The 23393-nt window shown below is 27.4% G+C and overlaps 1 protein-coding gene across 3 annotated transcripts in view; it reads right to left on the reverse strand.

Moving 5' to 3' along the window:
* tweek (transmembrane protein KIAA1109 homolog tweek) overlaps positions 1-23393 on the reverse strand; it is a 176409-nt gene that overhangs the window by 128905 nt on the left and 24111 nt on the right. For all 3 annotated transcript variants that reach the window (XM_067280734.1, XM_067280735.1, XM_067280733.1), the window contains exons 7-16: positions 20504-20629; positions 19402-19572; positions 15468-15585; positions 10879-11034; positions 9562-9659; positions 8994-9151; positions 6083-6383; positions 3364-3567; positions 1041-1235; positions 843-962 (exon numbers count right to left, since the gene is read on the reverse strand). In XM_067280734.1, coding sequence (XP_067136835.1) covers positions 843-962; positions 1041-1235; positions 3364-3567; positions 6083-6383; positions 8994-9151; positions 9562-9659; positions 10879-11034; positions 15468-15585; positions 19402-19572; positions 20504-20629 — 1647 coding nt within the window. The remainder of the gene's footprint in view (positions 1-842; positions 963-1040; positions 1236-3363; positions 3568-6082; positions 6384-8993; positions 9152-9561; positions 9660-10878; positions 11035-15467; positions 15586-19401; positions 19573-20503; positions 20630-23393) is intronic.

The raw sequence follows: 23393 nt of genomic DNA on the forward strand, positions 1-23393 counted from the left end.
GTTTTTTCATGTTATTTGCAAATGAGTACAATTCTTAAAGCAAATAACTTTGTTAATATGTAAATAGTAGCTAATGCAAATAAAAAAAAAATAAGCTCAATTTTTTGTTATTGATATGTATTAAACAAATAAACATACAGGATGTCTCAAAAATGCATAACAGATATTTCCATAAAAAAGTCTCATCTACAAATAAACTTATTCTTATATACCAAGCTTATTTTTGGCACCATATTTTCAGACACAACTATTTCTATTGAAGTGAAAGACAGAGAATACACATCTCTTCCAAACAACAGATTACATCACTGTTACAATAATAACAAATAGTTTATCCCATTGTTGGGTATTGCATGTTCAAAACATAGTCGTTAAGGTGAGGACAGTATTATGATTGTACAAATATCTACTATTTTGTTAATGTTCTTTGGATTATCCTGTTGTTAATATTTGTTGTAAATAGTGTATATTAGATCAATTGTTTATCTTAACTCTACATATTGAACATCTCCTACTTAAAAAAATCATAGATAAATTGGAGTTAGCATAGTGTGTATAATTTTTTTTTTTTTTTTGAGACATTCTATATTTATTTCATATTAGCTGTATGTATTATTTACATTAATATGATTATTCATTACAATTTACCTTATTGTAAAGATATATCAACAAAGAACAGTTAACACAAAATTTTGTATTAAAATAATTAACTGACTACATTAAAATCATAGGTAAATTTATAATGGTTATCAATTTATGGTTTAATTAATTTTAAAAATTATTTTTATAAATCAATATATTTAATTTTTTCCTCAAATTTCAGATAATATTAACAAAGTTACCTGAGGAAGAGTCAAACGTCCAGTTATATCTCCCATTTGTACTTCTACTAACCAAGCATACTCTAATGTTTCACAGTCAAGAGATCTTTCTGCATCAGAAAACATGGCATCACCTCTTACCTAAGAAAATAATTGTCTTATTACAGATGTAAAATGAAAATGCATTAAGAGTTCTTTTCAAGTAATAATTAATCTTACTTGTAAAGCTGCTATTGCAAGATGACCATTTTTAAGATGTGCATTACTTTCTGGTCTTTCAGCTACATCTGTTGCACTAAGTATCAAAGGTGATAATAATAACTGTAGTTTAGTTTCTCTATATGTTTTATGAAGTTCAAAGGCAAGTCGTTCCAAATATAAACATTGACAGGTTGGATCTTGATCAGTACAATTCTTATACAAATATACATATAATTTTTATTATAAATATAAAATATATATATATATATATACATATATATATATATATATATATATATATATGTATATATATAAATTATTATTATTATAAAATTTTCATTCAAGTATCTTTAAGTTACAATTTTCTAAAATTGAGAAATTCTATAAGTTTGAATTAAATTATTTAGAAATTCTAATATGAAACTGATCATAACAACACTCTGATAAAATACTGTAATTTAGCAACAAAATTTAAAAAGTCCTAACCAATAATAATTTTATATAATAAAAATATTATATATATATATATATATATAATATATTAGTGCCAGCAGTTGTTTAATATAATATAGGAGTTTCATATAATATAAAAATATAGGATATGATAAAAATTTAAAAACATTTAAAAAATTGCTTCAAATTGAACAAAGTGAAAATTCTTTTATTAGTATCTTTCTATTCTTTGTTTTATAATTTTATTATTCAGCAACTGCCAGATAAAAAATAGCTTAACTGGATAAGAAAATAGATATTATCACACAATACAAATCATTAACAGAAAACTTTCCTGACATTATTTCCTCCTTTTTGCTATATTTGAAATCTCTTATTGTACTTGTTTATGTAATTCATTAGTAAAATGAAGCATTTCATTTCCTGATTATAAAAAAAGCTTATGCTGCAAAAGTTCCTTTCATATCTTGTTTTTGGCAAACTATGCTTTTTCTACAACAAGTTAAAAGGTAATGCATGCAAAAAAATCCCTTTTCTTAACAAGCATCATCAAAATAGTGATTTCATCTTTTGGCCTGACAAAGCTTCATCTCACTACATAATTTTAACAATGGAGTTCCTCAAAGCCAAAAATATTCTATTTGTACCTAAAGAACATATCTGTCAAATCTGCCACAATGTCAGCCAATTGAGGATTTCTTTGGATAGTTTGCACAAATTGTATACAAGAAATAATGACAAGCAAAAAATACTATACAACTGATCTGAAGAATCAGACTTTAACTAAAAAATATTGACATGAAGGCCATCCAAAGACATTGTAAGTCTATCAAAACAAACTTATGGCACATCACCAGCCATATACAGATGTAAATAAAATTTCTTTTAAAGTGATATATAATATTTAATAGTTACTTCAAGTTTTAGATAAAATATTATAATAAAAGTAATAAATTGTTTTATTAAGATATAATTGTAAAATTAACAACAGCTTGTTCTTTTATTCAAATTTATAAGTCTGTTCCTTTAATTTAAATATTTGTTCTATTTGCATGTGTGTTTTGTATTTATGTATGTTATATTCCATATTTTAAAAGTTTGTAATGGCTTTGTGGCTGAATTTGGCTCGCATAAGCCAAAAACATTTTCAATTAAAAGTTATAAAGAAAGTTTGGTTTCCTTAACAAGCAACAAGACGAAATATATATATTGTTGTTTAACACACTCATCAACACACAAATATCACTAAAGTGAAATTTCAGTACTTTTTGTAATAGTAAGTGTAACTATCATTTAAAATTAATTCTTAGAATGTCTATTTTGTGTACACTTATTGTCTTATAACATTACTTTACATACTTCTCATCAACATATTTTTATTGCACAATGAATACAAGAATTGGCATATATAGTGCTATAAAAAAATAAATAAAATATATATATGAAATCAATACAAGCTAAAAAAAAAAAAAAATGGAAAAGTAAGCAACTGTTTTAAGATTCCATCTTAATATCTGTTCATGTTTATCAATATATGAAATATATCATTAGAACATATGTTAATAAAACATGTTATTAAAATGTTTTAATAACATGTTTTATTAACATACTTTTTGAGGAAAACGTAATAAACTATATTAATTCTCAAAAACTGCTCAAGCACCAAAGATAACCAAGAACAGTTTTTTAATCAGCAAGTATAATATCTACAGTATATATAGACATACTGTATATTTAAACTATGAAATTAAACATGAAATTGAAAGATAATTTTAACTTTTTATGTATAATTTTGCAGTTCAAGTTTGAATAATATGAAAAAAATTAATATTTTAAATTTAAATATTCAAAAAATTATTAATTTACTTTAGTAACTATTTTTACTTACATTCAATAAATGACCTTGAATATCATGCATTATGAGAGAGACAGTAACGTCTAATGGACGATAATTTCTAGCATCAAAGTCTTTGACTTCATCATCTTGATCTTTTCCAGGAGTTGACTTTTGAGTAACTTCTGTTGGTGTCGTGACAGGAGATAATGATGATTCTAAATCAACAAACTTTTGATTTTCTCCTAAATAATTTTCCTGAAAATTTCACAATTATTATTTAATAAATACATTTTTTATTTAAGATATAGAACAAGCTAGTAAAAATGCAAGTTATAATCCAATCAAATAAATATTTGGAAAGTCTGTATAGAATTTTCAAATTTTAGCAAAGTATCTTGTAAGTTATATATGACCAATTAATGTTTAACTCATTATTTTTTTAAAATATAATTAATTGTTTGGTCATGAAATAAATAATCATAATTAAAACCTAACAAAACAGTATTAAAACTATTAATTTTTTTACAGATATTTTGTTTAAAATGCACATATAATGAATTTTATTATTAAATAAAAGTTCAATTTTGATTCTTCTAGAAAACTTAAATTTTAATCAAAATTTTGCATTACAGATGATGCTTTCAATATAACAAAACTGAACATTAACTAATATGTAAATTTTTAAAATATTTTTCTTAATTAGAAATGATATATCTATATTTATTTCAGTGCTCTTTCTGTATTTCAATGCTTAAAAAGTAAGAAAAGTAGTATTTTGTAGAAAAAAAAATCAGGATTAGTAGGACAAATTTAAAAATAACAAAAATCATTACTTAAAGAAATATGTTCAAATAAAATACTGTATCATGACAAAAGCAGTCTACAGTATATATATTTGATAAAATACATGCTCATTTAACAAACAAAAAAGATTGGGATATACACTATTTACCAAAAAGTAATTGGACACCTGTGATAGAACAGAAAAATAAAGTTTATTCATTATCAATAGTTGGTAAAATCTCCATGGGCGGAGATTACAGCTGAAACTCTTCGAGGCATACTCTCCACTAGTCCTTGTATGACAACTGGCGATATTTTCTTCCACTCGGCTTGGAGAAGACATGTGAGTTCCTTCACCAATTTCGGGCGGTGGAAACACCCCTTCACAATTGACACTCCAACTCATCCCAGAGGTGCTTGATAGGGTTCAGATCAGGGTTCTGAACAGGCCAATTCATTTGTTTAACCCCATTGTCACTATGCCAAGCAATGGTAGTTATTGCAACATGACAGCTGGCATTATTGTCCTGGAAGTAACATGGGTCTAACCCATAAAACTGCCACAATGCAGGAAGCATGTGGTTATCCAAAATAGTGCAGTAGGAATCAGCGTTGATCCTACCATCGATTGTGACCAAGGGTCTCAGGTCATACTGGGAAAAATACTCCTACACCATAACTCCACCTCCGCCAAACTTCACTGTTGGCACAATATATTCCAGCAAAAGGCGTTCTCCAGGCAGATGCCAAACCCAGACTCTGCCATCCGAATGGAAAAGGGTGAACCTGGATTTGTCACTCCAGAAAACCTGTTTCCACTTTCTACAGTCCACTGTCTACCTCCTGAATGAAATTAACATAGACTGGCCCTGCGACCTTACCGACATTTGGAAAAGTCAAGAGATCTTCCATGCCTTCAAAAGGCTCGCAAAAAAGACAATTCTTACTAACAATCAGCTGCTCCAAGATGGGGCAGTTGGGGGACCAAATAGCTCCTGAGGGGCTGCGCTTTCGGGTTTTCCTCTCCCCTGCTGGGCGGCAATGCCGCCCTTCTCTTTAGGTACAGGGGATGTCATCTTGTTCTTTCTCCACGCAATACAAGCTGTAACACGATGATTCGTGAAACTGTTTTATTTTATTGTTTTATCCACTCTATATTTTCATCTTGTCTCTTCATTGTAGCATTCTGTAGCGCCAATTATATTGTTTCCTACGCCCTGGTTATGCCACTGGCAGGTACAGGGCATGTAAAATAAATCTTTACGTCAGTCCACTGTCTACATTCTTTGGACCAAGCTAGCCGAGCAGCACTGTTGGTTCTGATGATGAAAGGCTTGTGGGCAGCAGCAGCACGTCCATGAAAACTGAGCAGATAGGCTTCCTTACAGATGGTATTCATCAAAACAACAATCCCAGCTGCCATCCATTTGAAACTCCCTACAGATGTGGCCATCAGTTGAATGTTGTTCTTCTGAATTTCTCTGGAGAGCACCCATCGTTCTCTAACTCCCAGTTTTGTGGGCCTGCCTGGTCGGGGCTTATTCTGACAGTTACCGCTCATCTTCCACCTGCAAATCACGTAGCCCACTGTTGATTTTGGGTACTTCAGCTCACTGGATATGTCACGTATGGAATGGCCATTTCTGTGATAACTTTAACTGATTAACTTAAATGATTACACCTTTTTCAAAATCAGCATTTGGCATTTTGCATGCCTATTTTCTTTCCCACTTGATATTTATCCCTGGTAGCCATGATGTGTATTAAGACAGCGAATGTCACTGTTTGCAGGGGTGTCCAATTACTTTCTGGTAAATAGTGTATACTAAATTAAGTCTATTTTTATTTATTCATTTATTTTTTAATTAAAAATTTCCTACTAAAAAGACTATCACTCATTAGTTACTAGAATAATAATCCTGGATAGCTTACGGCTATATTAGCATAATTATTTCATTTATGTTATAAAAACTAAAATAAAAATTACCTTAACATGCATTATGAGTGACAGTAAAGCACCGTATAAGCAAAGAACTGATGATCCAAATTCTAATTCAAGATGAATAACATCTGATGCCAGTGATGTTGGATCAAATTCTTCTGAAGATGGAGGAAGTTTTGTGCTTCTTCGACCACCATTTGGTCTTATAGGAGATAATAATAATTCTTCTTTTTCTGGAGTTGTGATATCTAAATCAGTTTGTTGTCCCATTGGTGTTATAGGATGATATGTATAGGCAATACTCATAGCTACAAGTGGTACTGACCAGCAATCAACCCAACCAGAACTAAAAAAAAAATATATACTTTTTTCAATAAATATTAAAAATTATGTATTACTAGTTATATTCAAACTATACTTAAATTTAAATTTTGTTAATTTTAATCACCGTTTGTTTCATTTGTATATATTCTTATAAAATAATGTAAAATTAACTAATATATTTTGATTCATAGTTAAATATAAGATTAGAAACAGAAAATTAAAAACTCTACTAAAGTATTGAAATCAAATTCTCATTCTAACTCTTAATAAAAAGTTTTTGCTGTTTTAGAATACAAAATGTTATCTCATTAAACATTTTTTGAAAAATGTTTACTGTATATCTTAAAATATATCATTACTATATCAAAGGTGTACTTTTTAAGGCAAAGATATAAACATAAAACTATCATAACCTGGATACAAAATTTATCCAAAACTATTAAAGTAACATTTTACATTGTCCAAGAACAGGTAATAATGTTAAAAAGAATCCAAAGTAAATACTAAACTACAAATAGGAGCCTTGTTGTAGAAGTTAAGATAATATTTTCAAAAATGTGAGATTATAAATAAAAACTTATAAACTGAAATATTTCTATAAAATTATTATTCTGTTTCAATTTTTTAATACTTAGACTAGCAAGTATCAGATTTTCATATATAATTAATACGAAAATCTGATTCCTGCTAGTCTAGATATTGAAAATTAAAACAGAGTAATAATTTTTTAGAAATATTTCAGTTTATAAGTTTTTACATATATTCTCACATTTTTGTATATTTTTATATTCTATATTAAATATTTTAATATTTCTAATATTAAATTCATAAACTTTCAGCAAAAAATGAATAAATTAATTAACCAAATAGATAACCAGAATTGTGTTTTGAATTTCTTAATTAAAGAATGATAAATATATAAGTACAATAAGTGTAATAAAAATTAAAACTTTTTTATATTTTCAAAAAACATTATATCTGTATTTCACTGTTAATGTCTGATTTTTCACATCTGCAGACATTAACAATGAGATACAGATATTTAAAAGACCAAAGACACTTCACAAATATTTGTGGCTTCATACACTACTACAAATTATACAGAGTATTACATTCTAATCAATCTATATAATTTTGAAATACTAACAATAATAAAATTACAGTAAGACGCCACTTAACACGAGTGATGCATTGTTAGATAACAAAGCACTAAACAAAAACAGCATAAAACGAGGTCATTTTAACATAGAGTAAATAGGGACAGGGGAACACATGACGACAAATAAACAAATTTTACTTTAATTTTAAGTTATTTTTATATTAATTTGTATAATAATATATGTTAAATAACACATAAACATGTGCACACAGAAATGTAAAGTTCATTTTTGTGATGAAGGTCCTGACTTTTCTGAAATTCTTGTTTTTTTGCAATAAAGGTAGGAAGTTTCATTTGTTGCTTTTTTCTTTCCCTAAGCAAATGTCAGTAGCAGAAGATTTCATCCAAAATGCCTCGTTTTGCTTTTGCACTCCTTTCAAAATCTGGATCATTCACTACAATTTGATCAACGATTTCAGTTATCGTTACCAAACTTTTACTAAGGGAATCTGTATAGAAATTTTTGGGGTCCTTCATTTTCAGAATCTCTATTTTCCAGTTCTACACAAATTCCTTGTTCTGCCAGTTCTTGAAGGTCATCGTTGGTAAGGCTCTCACCAGAAACCTGCTGTAACTTCTCAATGTCCTGCTCGTCTACATCTCCTAGTCTTGCTGTATCGGTTAGGTTGTTTGGTCAACCTAATGATACAGTGATAGACTCTTCTCGTTGAGAATTCTTAGATACCTTCAGCCGTAACTTCAGTCTGTTCAAGCATTTATCAGTTAATTCTTGGCAAGCAAAGCCTATGAAATAAATCTAAAGCCTATGGCATCCATGATGGTATATTTTTTCCAAAATTGCACCAAACATAGATTTAAAGAAAGTACACCTTTTTGCCACCTTTTTGATTCGTATGTATTCATAAATAATCTTATTATATCTAATCTTAAGAATCAATGAAATGTCGCAATAATTTAAATTAGCATAAATTTTGAGCTTGTTTTTAGGCTTCAAGCAGACTGTGTTTAGCAAGGCAGCATTAAGTGGGGTCTTACTGCATTTATTTTAAAAAGTCTCAATTAAAAGTCACATAAATTATTTTGGTATAAAAAGTTTCTTTCCAAAAGTTAAAAATTGTTGATTAATGTAAGACAATTGTTATAATCATGTACACAATAGTTACAATCAAAAAATACATTACCATCATTAGTTTAATAGTATTAAATTTGATTCAAGATCAATAAGTTTTGTGATCAAATCCTTCAGGATTTGGTTACAAAATCTTTAGTGACAAAGATGTCATCATATTTTTTGTCTATACAGAAGAAATATTATAATGACACCTTTATCACTAAAGATAAAGATATATTTGATAAGAACAAAAGACAATGTTCCTCACATCATGTCATTGTAAAATGCCAGTTATAAAAAAAGTTGAAAAATAATAGTGATGATACAAAATAAAAGAATATTGAGCTTTTTTCCTAATAATTCTAAACATGAAATATTTTATACAAAAATATGATATATACCTAGGTTTGCATAAGTTCCTCCACTTTTTTTCATCTTCATTTTTCTTTAGAGATGAACCTTCACGATTTGTCAATTTAATATTCTTTTGCAATGTTAAAACTATATCTCTATTAGTATTAGTTTCTGGTAAATAAAAGGATAAGTCCACACTTTCACCCTATTAAAAATAATAAGCATATTTATTTTTAATCTCAAGTTAAGATCTTTATAAGATGAAAATACACTTTAAATATTATTGATAAAGTAATTTAATAAAGTATAACAAAATAAAAATAATTTAATTAATATTTTTTATCTCATGATTATTAAAATAATTATTATTAAAAAATTTAATGCAATATTAATTTTTATTAAGTAATTTCTCATAATTAAGAAACATTGATGAATTTTTAAATATGCAAAGACTAAATAAAGACCTTTAATTGAAACCTTTACTTAAATTATTTTAACCTTAAATATATTTTTAAAAATTATTTATAAAGTATAAAATTATACAAATAATATATAATTACATAGTATACACTACTTTCTTATAAATAGTTTTTTTAAAAGTATTGTATAATTTACCTGAATCCAAAACTCCAATGAAACAGTAGGAGGAACAAAATCAATAAAAGGTAGATTAAATGACATATCAAATAATTCACCACAAATAGCAACATGAGCTAAAGAAAAAAGAAAACTATTTTTATTTTTAAACATTTTAATATCTTGCAAATAACAATTTAAATAATATTTATATAATGAAATAAATAAAAAGTTACATATTTATTATAATTATTAATTATATTATTAATTTTATTATAATAATATAATATATAAAATTAATATAATAAAATATTAATTATTAATAATAATATAATAAAATTAATAATATAATTAATAATTATAATTAATTAATTATTAAATAGTACTTAATAATGCACAGGAGCCATAAACTACGGCTTGTCTCACCATACTCCAGGTGGACATACAACGAAGTGTGGACCCTCTCCCAGAAGCAGACAGCAACCAAGAACCAATCAGACAAGCTTCTGTCCATCCCAACTTTCGTCCTCTCCTATGAAAACCAGCCCTTTCCTATGAGAGGTCAATGATTGTCTACCCAACAAAGGTATTTTAGAATTGTAAACTCTTTCTCTTGGTCAATTGAAAAGTTTGCTTTAGTCAGTATATTGCAGGTTATTGTATCATATGCTTTTCTTTTAGTTTATTAAATTTGTTGTTTAGTAAACTGGCATTCATTTCAATTATTTGAACCGGACACCCTATCAACTTACCCACAGACCTCCCCACTCAACATAAAGCACTCCAATAAAACGAACTGAGCATAATCATGAGTTAGGACACAAACTGCAACTATCCTAATGGGTGTCAGGAATCCTAGACAATCAAAAGATCATTATAATCTTCCTGTTAAACTCAACCAAACCCATCTAGTGATGCTGTGAGTGGGACTTACTACCCTGATAATGAGAAAGGGTTTAGAGCTTTAACTCTCTAACCCCCAGCTTTTCACACTAATTGAGACAATTGAAAAGATATTTAAAGTTTATTAAAAAATATATTGTAAATATATAACTTTAATTTCTTTAAATCATTTATATGTAAAATTCATGTTATATGAATTACAATTAATTTGTTTAAGTGATATACAATGATTACTTATTAACAAACATTTTAAGTAAACCTAATCATTTTTATTTTAAATTAACTAAATGAGAGCAAACTTATAAATCAAATTCAGCCTTACTTTAAAACATTAAAAATGCATAACACAGTAGTTTTCATTCAAATCATTTACAGTATACAAAAATTTAAATTACAATATAAAACTAGATAGGAAATTAAATTCAAAAATTGAAAAAATGAAACTAAACTTACAATTTTCCTGATGTTGTGATGAGCAATCTATCCAATTATGTTCATTTGCAACTAATACTAATTCAAATTCTTTCAAAGTAATATTAAAATGCCATGTATATGGAACAAATTTTAATAAATCTGGTCTTGATTTGCTAGACCAATCTTCAATTAATGCTATAAAGATAAAATGAACAACATTAAAGAATATTCAAACTTATAAATTCTTCTTTAAACATGTTGTTTTTGTATATTTATAAAAAATATTAATAAATATTACTTAGTCATAACTAAAACTTATATTTAGATAAAATAATAATATTTTCAGTTTTATTTCCATAACATTTCATTTACATTCTCATTTTAAGTTTAAGATAAATATAATGTAAAAAATACATTTTGAATTATTTTTCATTAGATAATTTTGTTCTGTTGGATTATTATAAATAATCTAACAGAAACATACATACTAAAAAACTGGCAATGTTGTTGCTGGACTTTCCTGGCATTCATTATTTATTTTCACTCTTAATAATTGCTACCATTATCTTGCTACTTTTATCTTATACATAAAATTACCAATATGAATGATTACTTATAAAATGAGGGGGTCATTTAACTATTTTAAAAACTTTACCCCCACATCGTCAACTTATAAAGATCTTTTGATCTAATTTTGATGAAAATTATGAGTAATAACGCAAAAAATATTTATCATAAAGAACTTCATTAAAAAAATAGTTTTTATATTTTTATTCCAGCGCATAGAGTTGGAGATTAAGAAAATATTGATTTATTCCAATGAAACCATGTTGTTTATTTTAATTTGCTTTTCATAGACACAATGTAGTGACACTTTTCAAACACTAGGCAGATTATTCATCTTTTATTTGATTGGGATGCTAATTACAAGACGTGTTTTGGACTGTTTAGTTGGCTGAGGAGGGGCTGGAGCCTGAAACGCGTCTTGTAATTAGCATCCCAACTGAATAAAAGATGAATAACATGCCTAGTGTAGGGTTTGGAATCGCTAGGCGAGCGATTTCCGCCCTGTTTTATTATAACGAACTTTCATAACGGAAAAGCCGTTAGGATCGGCCGTTAGAAACGACCGTTAGAAGATCCGTTGTGTTTCAAATCGACGACAGACAGACGATTGGCCGGCAGGAAGTGACCGTTGTCGGCCGTTGTGGAAACTTTCAAATTTGATTGGCGGACGATTCGAACGTTGGGACTATTTAAGCCGTAGTTTTGGCGGGAACGGGGGTTCGTATCGTGAGCTCGTATCGTGAGCTGGTATCGTAAGTTCGTATCGGGATCGGCTGAGTTCGGATCAGGAAGATCGGATCGGATTAGGATCGTCGTTATCGAAGTGCTAACTAACTCTCTCGTTGGACGCCACGGAAATCTGGATAAAATAATCTCCAGTGTTTTAGTACGAACTTCTTCCTGACTCGGAGGTTTTGTTAATTACAAGTCTGTTTGATCGTAAGGAGTTCTTTCAACGAATTTGTACGGGAATAGTCGGTTGTCGTTGGATTAGTGTTTGTGCATATTTAATTGTGACTCTACTTGTATTATTTTGTACATTTTACCGTAAATATAAATTTTGTGTTTCATCAAACCGACTGAGTGGTATATATTTTGAACATTACTCCTAGTGTTTGAAAAGTGTCACTACATTGTGTCTATGAAAAGCAATATATCAATTTCTTAAAACTATTTTATTAACATGTACTGTACTGTATTGTACATATTGAAAAAAGTTAGAACATGATATATTCTATTAAAAATTATTTAAAAAATATAAAAAAAAAGTTAATATTGGAAGTGGGGGTAATTTTTGAAAAACTTTCAAAACAAATACATTTATTTTTGGTAAACTAAAAATTTGTACAAATAAACAAAATTTCATAACTTGAAAGCTTTTCATGATATGGCCCCCCACTCCATTGATATCTCTCGAACCAATGGGGGTCCAATTTTCTTGAAAATTCAAGAAACACTCTCTCCTAATACACAAACCTTCCTGCAAAATTTCAGAAATTTTCTACAAAAGACACAGGAATTATTAAGCTCAAAGTGAGTGAAAAAATCATGTTACACATATACACAAACTATCGTTATACATATGGAAAAACCTGATATTTTTTTCTATTTCTTGACATTTCTAGGTCCTGAGTCCAAAGATGTAAAAATCTTGAGAATCATGTTTTGACCGACTGTCATACTTTCCCTGTTATTTAACAGCTAGGAAAGTAAAATTAATGTAGATATGTTTTCAATAAAAATTTAAATTATTTCAATAAAAAGGAAGCTATGTACATATGGAAAAATATTGAAAGACAATATATTTTTTAAATATTTATATCTTATAAATAAAAGGGAAATTTTGTTTGTGTTTGTGGAGAATTTTATCTGTATCTTGAGACCTTTCATGTTTGTGTTTGGCTTCATGATGCATCAAATTTTGTTTCCTTTTCTCTCAACTTTTTTCAGAAAATTTATCTCTATATTTATATATATATTTCACTACAAATCTGTTCCATTATACTTTATAGAAAAATTTGAGAAGCCCAAAAGTTTTTCAAATGATTATAAAGGTTCATTTTAGCAAACAAATCTTTGATGTCACAGCTTACAGACCAATCTGCCATTGAAAACACTACAACTTATTTAACTTCATGTTCAGTTACTTCCATTTTGGAAATAGTAGATTAAGAAAACAATTTAATTATTAAGAACACATGATCTAAATAATGATGTGCAACCAGCTAAAATTGACTATGGTATTATTACCATTTAATCAGTGTCTCTTCACCTGAACACCAGTAATTTAGTTTATTGCTTCCAACGTGAACCAAACAATGTGTGAATATTTTGAAAGTATTTTAAAAACCTTATTATTTTCCATCTAATTGTGCTTCAATTTTCAAATTGCAGACCTATACATTCGCACTGTCATCTGCCTGTCCTTTATTGATCTTGTGAACAGAGTTAGATAGCTGAAAATCAGGACTAGATATGGAAATTAATCAAGCCAAAGGCCCAATTAATTATATATGAACTTCCAGTCTAGACCAGAAGTCATGTGATTTCAATTCAAAATTTTCTCCAGTATGGAGTTAGACAGATGACTGACATAACTCAAGTGTCAGGAGAAGTGTGATGTACAGTACATGGGCAAGATACTATACCAATAAAATACAGATCACATATGAAAAGCATAGGGCTGGAAATCCCCAATTAACTATACAAAAACTTCTGGTCTAGAACAGAAGTCATGTGAATTTTTTTAAATTAAAAGAAATTAAAAATTGCTGCCCAACACCACAATGATGTCACAATATTGTATTTTCGCAGAATGACTGGCATGCCAGTCTATCCATGGGAGACCATGAAATCAGATATTTCCATATGGTAAAAACTGGCATGCCAGTTTAAGTGAGGTTATACATTTCTCTATAGAAGGTGCATTAAAAAAACAAATGTGTTTTGTTAAAAACAAACAAGTCTTTATTATAAAACTGTGAAACTGTCAGCATTACATCAAAAACTACCATTATATGTTTAATTTCTTCATTTTGTCTTCTTTCTAACAACTTAAAATACTCCTGGAATTCAAAAAGTGCTTTTTTATGTGTATTTTATTGTTACTTGATTCAAAAACACAAAAACCAATATATTAAATTTAAGAAACTCACTGTAAATTATCTCAACTTACACCAATTAACATCAGCTTTGTGTTAAATTTGAGAGAAAGGTGTTATTTTTAAGGTCAGGGTAGATGGTCAGTGTAGCCTACATTGACTAACTACTGCTACTACTGTCAATAAGACATTAATTGTTTCATTATCTTGTAAATGGAAACTCTCTTCCTGATTCTAAGTCAGTCAAATTACAATGTTATTATTTTATTATACTTGGAAGAATGTTTTCTTTAACATTTAACTAACAACTAGTTTGTTAGATCTGATTAATTTTATATTTTAGCTGCAGATTAACCAGCATGCCAGTAACCCCAGGTTTCTGGCATGATGGTCTCCCCCATTTTTATGCAGCATGCCAATCATTCCACAAAATTACAGCAATTGTTTCAATTTTCCTTTAAAATGTAATTATTGCCTCTTGAAATATATCACTTTAAATTGTTCTGTTACACATTGCTCAACTAAGAATTACTTTTTCATCATTTGAGAGAAATTTTTTAATTCTTCACAAATATTTCTGTAAAATATGATAAAACACATCTATGAAAATATATGTAAATAAAGCAAAATTTATTTTAAGAGAAAATTAAAAAAATAACAATGAAATTTGTGGACTATACAATGAAAGTAATTAATCAATGTATGTAGTCACCAACAATCAAAAGCATGTGTAGTTTTTGAACATGTTCCATGTTTTCTTAACATAATCTGAACACTGTCAGGTGCAACAACTAGTATTATATATTTTCAAAAATTGTCATTCTTATGTAAGAATGTTATAATCATATGTTGTTATAATAATTTAAAATAACAATATACTACTTAAGCATTATATTTTACTTAAAGTGATGTAAGAATAATGAAAACTAAATTAAATATGTTACTCTGTTTTAACATTACCTTGAAAAAATGATTTGTGTGCATATATCAACTGAACAGTAGCCTTACACCCAGTTAAATTACAAGTCCAGTCTTGATATTCATTCCAAATCCTTGGGTATTGTATTTGAACATCAAACTATAAATAAATATATTAATTTTTTTATGTTTATTTATTATATTGAATTGAATTAATAATTCCATTATTTTTATAAAACACAGTATGTTTTAGTTGCTAGTGGAAAATTTTTAAATAAAAACATTATTTTTACTTAATTAGTAGAATTGCATATAATAATATTCAAAGTCAATGTTAATTCAGATAAAAATTCAGTTGTGATGTATATATATTGGTATTTATACACACAAACATTTACTGTATAATATGAAAGAAGATACATTGGGGATCGGTTAATGAACATAATCCATTCCAAGACTTTGTTCATTATCTGAATTGTTTGTTAACTGATTATTGCTTTACCATAGGTTTTTATGGGAATTTGATTAATTCGTTCTGGAGACTCCAAAAAATAAAAAATATATACTTTCTTACTACGTTTATTTATATGTAATAAATAAAAATACATATATACACAGTCTTGCATTTTTATTAGTCATGTTTTTTTCCATTTATTTGGGGTTAAAGAATCTGTCTAATGTCAATTGCTTTTCTCTCTTCTTCAGAATTTTTCAGAGGTAATTAATAGCATTGTAATTGTAGAGATCCCCAAGCTTATTAACCTCAACCTGGTTTAGATGCCATTCTAAGATGGTTTTTCTGACATTCTCCCACTTCATCAAAAGATCTTTAATAGCAGATATCAGCTAATCCTCTTTTTTCAGAAGAAAACATACCTTGCTGAGTTTCTTTGTGTTCTTCATTCAAGCGTTCTTCATCATCAGATCTGTTTTCAAGTTCCATTATGAGCTTTTCAATGTTCTTTATTTCTCAGATGTAATTTTTGTACTCTCATCTTTCGAAAATAAAAACCAATACAAAACTTAATGAGTGCCTGCCCAACAGTCTTGCGAATACTACAAAAAAATTGTTCCTGTCAGAAAAATAAAAAGCTGGAATTACAAGGGAGAGTATCAAAGTTCGGTGGAATACTATCCGATCAGTATATACCAGGTTGAGCGTCAATGTTGACGTCTCCCACACTCCGAAAGGTTTCGAATTGTTACCTGAAGACAAGGGAAAATCAATTGGTATTCGTTATTTTCTGTCACTTCTTTTTATGTTTGTTCAGTGAAGTGTTCGTTATCCAAACATGTGTTCGGTGTCCGATCATAAAAATCTTTCGCAAAAATGTACATTATCCAATTTGTTCGTTAACCGATCACCCACTGTATTAGATATACTAACACATTTGTTTCCAGTTGATGTATTTCTGGAAGCACATCAATTGGCAGCAAACATGTTAATGAATGGTTTGGATAACAAATTGAAAAATTAATATTTATAAAATGAATATTATTTAATTAATCTTAGCATTTCTCAAAACAAACTGCTTTTTTTCCAATTTCTTAGGAATCCATTTCAAAATGTAAAATGTGAGTTTCTTATAATTAAAAACATTTGTTATAAAAGCATCTTTATTACAATTTTTACTGTAATACCATTCTCTCTATAATTACAAAAGGATGATATTGTAATGAAATTGGATGTAAAGTTAAATTATAATATATGAATAGATTGAATGTTTTAAAACAGAAATTAATATTAACAAAAGATTAACAAAATTAATAAAACTGATATGTAAAAATAAATTTAATTAATTTATAATTTAAATTTCATATCTTTTTAATGTACAAAGTGCATCTACTAAGTTTGGGGACTGAATTTATAAAAAAAAATATTTTTCAGAAATGATTCAATTTAGTATCAGTCTTCAAAATACACTCTTCCATGATCTATACAAATTTTTACACGCTCTGTTAATTTATGTATGCCCTCACGAAAAGATCTTTTTTGAATGTTATTTATATCCCTCTGTACAGCCTTTTGAATTTCCAAAATTGATTGAAATTTTCTCTCATTCAAAGCATATTTTAATTTGGATAACATCACTCCCAACTGACCATTTCCTGTTTCCCAAATTAAAATTTGCTTTGAAAGAGAGAAAATTTCAATTTCAGAAATCCAAGAGGAAACCAAACAGGATTCCAAAAAGATTCTTTCATGAGGGCATATACAAATTACTAGAATGTCCAAAAATTTGTATATATATCACAGAGGAGTGTATTTTGGAGACTAATGCTATTGTAAATTGAATCATTTCTGCCAAAAACTTTTTTATTAAATTCAGTCTCCACACTTAGTAGATGCACCTTATACAGGAGGGTGCAAAAGCTGGTATACAGTTGAGAATCTGAGAAATACAAATGGTTGGTGTACATTATTATTATTTTTATTATCTTTTATTAGTTTGTATTCCTTATTTATTTGTGATTTAATTTGTACATAAAAATAAATGTTTTTTCTTCCTATTTTCTCCCTGTATGTTTTTTCCATGATAACAACTGTATACCGACCTACTTTTGCACCCCTCCATACATATAAATAATATACTTACTTCTAGACATTAGACTTAACAATTATAAATATTAATTTACAATGATGCTAAATTTAATTTCAATTAAATTCAATTTAATGGTTTTAAAAAGTTACAATTGAAAATAATAACTGCATTTTTATAATTTTAAAACAAAAACTATTTCTCATCAAACAAATTTTATATATAATAATCCAAGGTTACTTTGTGACACAGTGAACTTACCTAATACTAAAGCTAGAAAAAATAAGACACAATCACTGTTTTATTTTCCACTGTTAATTTTCCTCCTGATAACCAAGAAATCAAGTTAGTGTATGAAGTGTGTGATACTTTTTTCAGTTGTAAATGAAAACAGTTGATATGTTAATAGTATGTTTAAATAAAAATATTATTCTTTCATATAATTATCTATAAATACAATTAATTTTTATTAATTGATTTAATTGGTATAAGCTACAGAAGTAAATTTCATAGAGTTGTGAAATTTGTGACAGTATATACAAAGAATCTGATGAAAGCATAAAAAGTGAAATTGGAAAATTATGAAATGTAGACAACAAAATAAAATATTCTATATAATGGAAATTTAATCTAGAAGATGAAAAAAATTTGGTAAACACATAATTGTAATTTTTGAAGAGGTGGAATTATAACAGAAGTGAAAAAAGTAATGCACAAATAAGTGTAATGGAGTTTGTTGGAAAATATTGTTAGTGGTCTGAAGAAAAAGACAAGAAATGTCTGATTAGCTATCTTGATCATTTTATTTTCTTGCTCTCTTATTTTTCAAAAAAATTTCCTACATTCAATATAACATTGTCAACAAGTTTCAGTTTTAGTATTTATTAAAAGATAATAAGTTGTTTGTTTTATGATAATTAATAAGAGTTACTATTTCTAATGAATGATTTGTGTTTTCCATTTTCCTTTCTAAGTTACTAGCAAATACTACAGAGTAATATTCTGGCATGGAATTCACTATGGATTTAAGCTGCAAACAGTCACAAAGTTATGCAAAATGAGGGATAAAATTATGACAAATATTTTCCACAATATTTAAAACAATAAATTAACAATTAAAAAGTCTATGTGTAAAGAAAGGGAAATGTTTAATCTTTCTAAAATGACAACTAATAAAATACTTGGTCCAATAATTCAGTAATTAACATTAAAAAAATGTAAAAAGTATCACAAAATAACCCTGGTTTACCATATTTTTAATGTTTACAAGATTAAAATTATGAAATGAAATGCATAAGTAGCTGTATTATTTGAATATAAAAATTTATTTTAAATTTAAATAGTACTCTGAAAGTATAAGAACAAGTCTATTATAAATACTAAATTCTGTTTATATAATTATTAAAAATGTGAAATAAACTAATTATATAACAAACCTCTAGTGTTTCACTCTCTACTAGTGTTCTGTACTGTAAACTAGTTGTAGCTTCTAGATGAAGTAACTGACCATTGATTTTAGTAGAGAATCCATTTTCTTCAACAATCCAAGGAATTGTTATTTCTAAATATGACCCTGGCCTAGTTGTCATATGAACAGCATTGGTTTCCTTAATTATAAAATAACTTTATATCAGTTCATATTGAATACAGAATTGTAATAAAATTACAAACTTATATATGCTTAAGCTTGATTTCTCATAAATCAAAAATACAAGTGCTTTCTGAAATATGAATTTAATATTAAATTATATACATTTCTGAAAACCTATAACATTTTTGAACGCAAAGAGAAAAAACTAACACAGTCATCAGATATGAAATTAAATTTCAAACAACATACACAGCATATTTAACTGTATGGATGTGTATGGTGTCTTAAAATTAACTGTTTAATAAATGAAACACATTGTTTCATTAATTTCAATAATTATTTAATAACTTCTACTACATAAAAAGTATAAATAATGATTTCTATTACATAAAGCTGAATTAACATTAAAATAGTTTTATACAAAAAACAGAATACAAAGAATTTATATAATCATTTATAAACACTTCTATTTTATGTGAAAAATTAGGATACAATCTGATAACAATTATTACTTGTTAATAATAAGATAATTTAAGAAGTATTTCATCAGAACTGAATTACTAAATTAAATTACTTGATCATGTCAGTTTAAGTACTTCTTATATTTGTTATTTTTTTTATGTAATCATTTATTGCAATCAAATATATAATATTTAAACATATAAGACTGTATTTTATAGCTATTTTAAGATTTTTATTTAATTATAAATTCTAAAAAGATTCATATCAAAGATATAATTTGACTCATTTTTAATATCAGTCTTTTAATGACTAACTTCATTTCATATTTAGCAATTATTTTTTGACATAATGTGATAAACCAATGACATATCAAAAGTAAAACTGTATATAGATTGTTTATATTTAATACTTAGTCATAAGTTATAAGCACAATATGTTTGACAATATGTCTAAAATACTATTAATTAAAGATATAAAATTAATACCTTTTCTTTAGAAAATAATATATCAATAGTTGCTTCAGCAAGTGTACTTAGTCTTATATCAAAAGAATGAAATTGTCTTTTTTCACCAACTTCTGATTTTTTTGTTGGCACAATTGGTTGATAATCCTGAAATGTTAATAATATTCTCAAATACATATTATTATTTTTATTTAATAAATATAAACTAGCTTTTAAATGTGTCATATATTTTATACAATCTTATAAAATATTATTTATTATTAGAATTAAAAATAAATATCTAATTGCTTGCTTTCAAATCTAATCAGATAACACTGTTCTGCAAAAAAAACTTTTTTCTATTTCTGAAAAAATACATTATGTTCCTAGTTGTACTTCGAGTGCTGAATACAAACCTGTTTTTAGTTTATTTCTGTCAGGGATAGTTTATGAGTAATCACAATTTTATTTTTTCTTTGTGTTTCTGATATAGTGCAGGACACATTAGCTGAAATTCAAGAAACAAATCTGCTTTTTTGTGATGTTATTAAGTTCATCACATTGAGGAAGGTTGGGACCTAACATATAACACAGTATTCTTAGTGTATTCACTTTGTAGCATTTATTTCACGTGAGCAATTACAGAAAATTGACAAAAAATGAGCCACCATATAGTAATGCAAATCACTTTTTTTCTCTTGTATTGAGAAATTCTTCTCTTGAATGATATTCTAGCAATAATCTGCTAACATAGAAGGTACCCTCTTCCCTTCATAATGCCTTTCTATAGTAGAAATGTCTTTATGGAATCTTTTGCCATGTTCATCTGATACATCACTACAACTCTCCGTGAAGTAGTTCAGATGAGAGTCCATCATATGTACCTTCAGAGACATATTGCACCTCAGATCTTGATATGCTTTGATCATGTCATTCACCACTGCTTTGTAGTTGGTAGCTCTTCTTCTTCCAAAGAAGTTTTCTGATACCATCTTGAAACACTCCCATGCTCTCTTTTCTTTGGTAGTTAAATGTGCTTCAAAATTTGCATCTTTCTGCAGCTCATTGATTTGTGGGCGCACAAATACACCTTCCTTTATTTTTGCAGCTGAAAGACGGGAATTTGTCAGCTAGATATGCAAATCCACTGCCTGTTGGATCCATGGCCTTTATGAATTGTTTCATTAGGCCAAGATTAATGTGAAGCAGTGGAAGTAGTATATCTTCAGGAGCTACCAGACTTTCACATTGTACATTCTTTTTGCCCACTTTTCACTTCCACTTAGGCCATTTCTTTTTCGTGTAGTGAGAATTTCTATCATGACTATCCAACTCGCAAAGAAAATATGCATACTTCGTGTAGCCTTGTTGCATTCCCAATGTCATAGTAATTACTTTGAAGACTCCACATATTTTCCATCTGCTGTTGAACAAGAAATTGTCACGTTCAATCACTACTAGATGCGGCAACATACACATACCTCTCTATAACGTCCCTGTGTTTGCCATGAACTGTGAATATATACATATATATACACATTACACAAAAAGTATCCCTGACAACGAAATTCTGTTTTCCTGATTTGAATTTCCCATGATAAATTGGTTTAGAATCACATACTTTAATATCAGAACCCTTGTCAAACAGTGTAAACTGTATTTAAATTTGAATTCAAATTAAATTTGTTTTTTATTAACTTACTCTGTCAGTTTGACCATATAAAATCTTGTAACTCAATTTTCATCCACTTCCGAATTTCTGATCTAGTTGAAACTTTGCATACATATGTATTCCGAAAGATAATACATTTTTTTAGAGTTTGCAAACAATTTTAGCAATTAGCAAAAACCAAACAATAAATTAAAATTTGTAAATAAAAGCTGATAATAGATAGTACTACACATAATTTAATAAATTGCTCCATTGTTATGCATACTGTCTACATAAAATCTTATAATTCAATTTTTCACCCACTTCCCAATTAAATTCTTCTAAAAAAAATAACTTATAAAACTGAAAAGTAAAAATATAAAAAAATTTTTAAAGAAATGTTTTTTATTTACATAAATTCACTAAAAAGTAAAAAATAAATTTTTTTACTTTTTAGTGAATTTATGTAAATAAATTCATCTCTCTAAAATTTCTCTCTAAAAAGCATCTCTCTAAAATTTTAAAAATATTTTTTTAATTTTGCCTTTGTCATTTAGGTCAAAGTATGATATTCACTATTTATGTATTAATAATTTAAAGTTATAGTTAAATTTAATAAATTAATAAAATGCAATGTAAATTAATTGAATTTACATTTGTTTTAATCATAATAATTTACTTAAATTTAAATATTGATCCATGTAATTAACTATCAATAATCAAAGAATGATTTTAGACATGCATATTTTCTATTTATGGATTATATAAAATATTAAGAAAGTACAGTAGAGCATAATTTATCCAAAAGCCGATCAACCAAAACGTTGGTTAACCGAAAGTTTTCCAGTTGGACTGTGTCATGCTGAATCGAACGTTTTTGATACTAAATTAACTTCTAAAGTGTAATTTTTTTTTGTTTTTACATTTTTCAATATATTTATTTTATTTGTACAAAATAAAGAAATAATTTTCAACAATACAATGGCCACGATTATTATTATAAAAATTTTTGTTAGGTTTAAAATCGATAAAAATTCAACGCGAAGCAACACGCAATGGAGAAAAATTTCAACATGGGATAGGTTAATATATTTTTTCATACATAATCGGTTATCCGAAAAATAAGTTATCCGAACAAACCCAGTCCCCAATTGATTCGGATAAACGATGCTCTACTGTATTTTAAAACCATTGATAAACATTGATTACCTTATTAAATTAAGATAATTAGAATAACTCATTCAATATATTTAAAAAAACTAAAAGTAAAAATATGTTACT

Source organism: Centruroides vittatus, unplaced genomic scaffold (genome assembly GCF_030686945.1).
Source record: "Centruroides vittatus isolate TY-2023 unplaced genomic scaffold, ASM3068694v2 contig_890, whole genome shotgun sequence".
NCBI classification, from domain to species: domain Eukaryota; kingdom Metazoa; phylum Arthropoda; class Arachnida; order Scorpiones; family Buthidae; genus Centruroides; species Centruroides vittatus.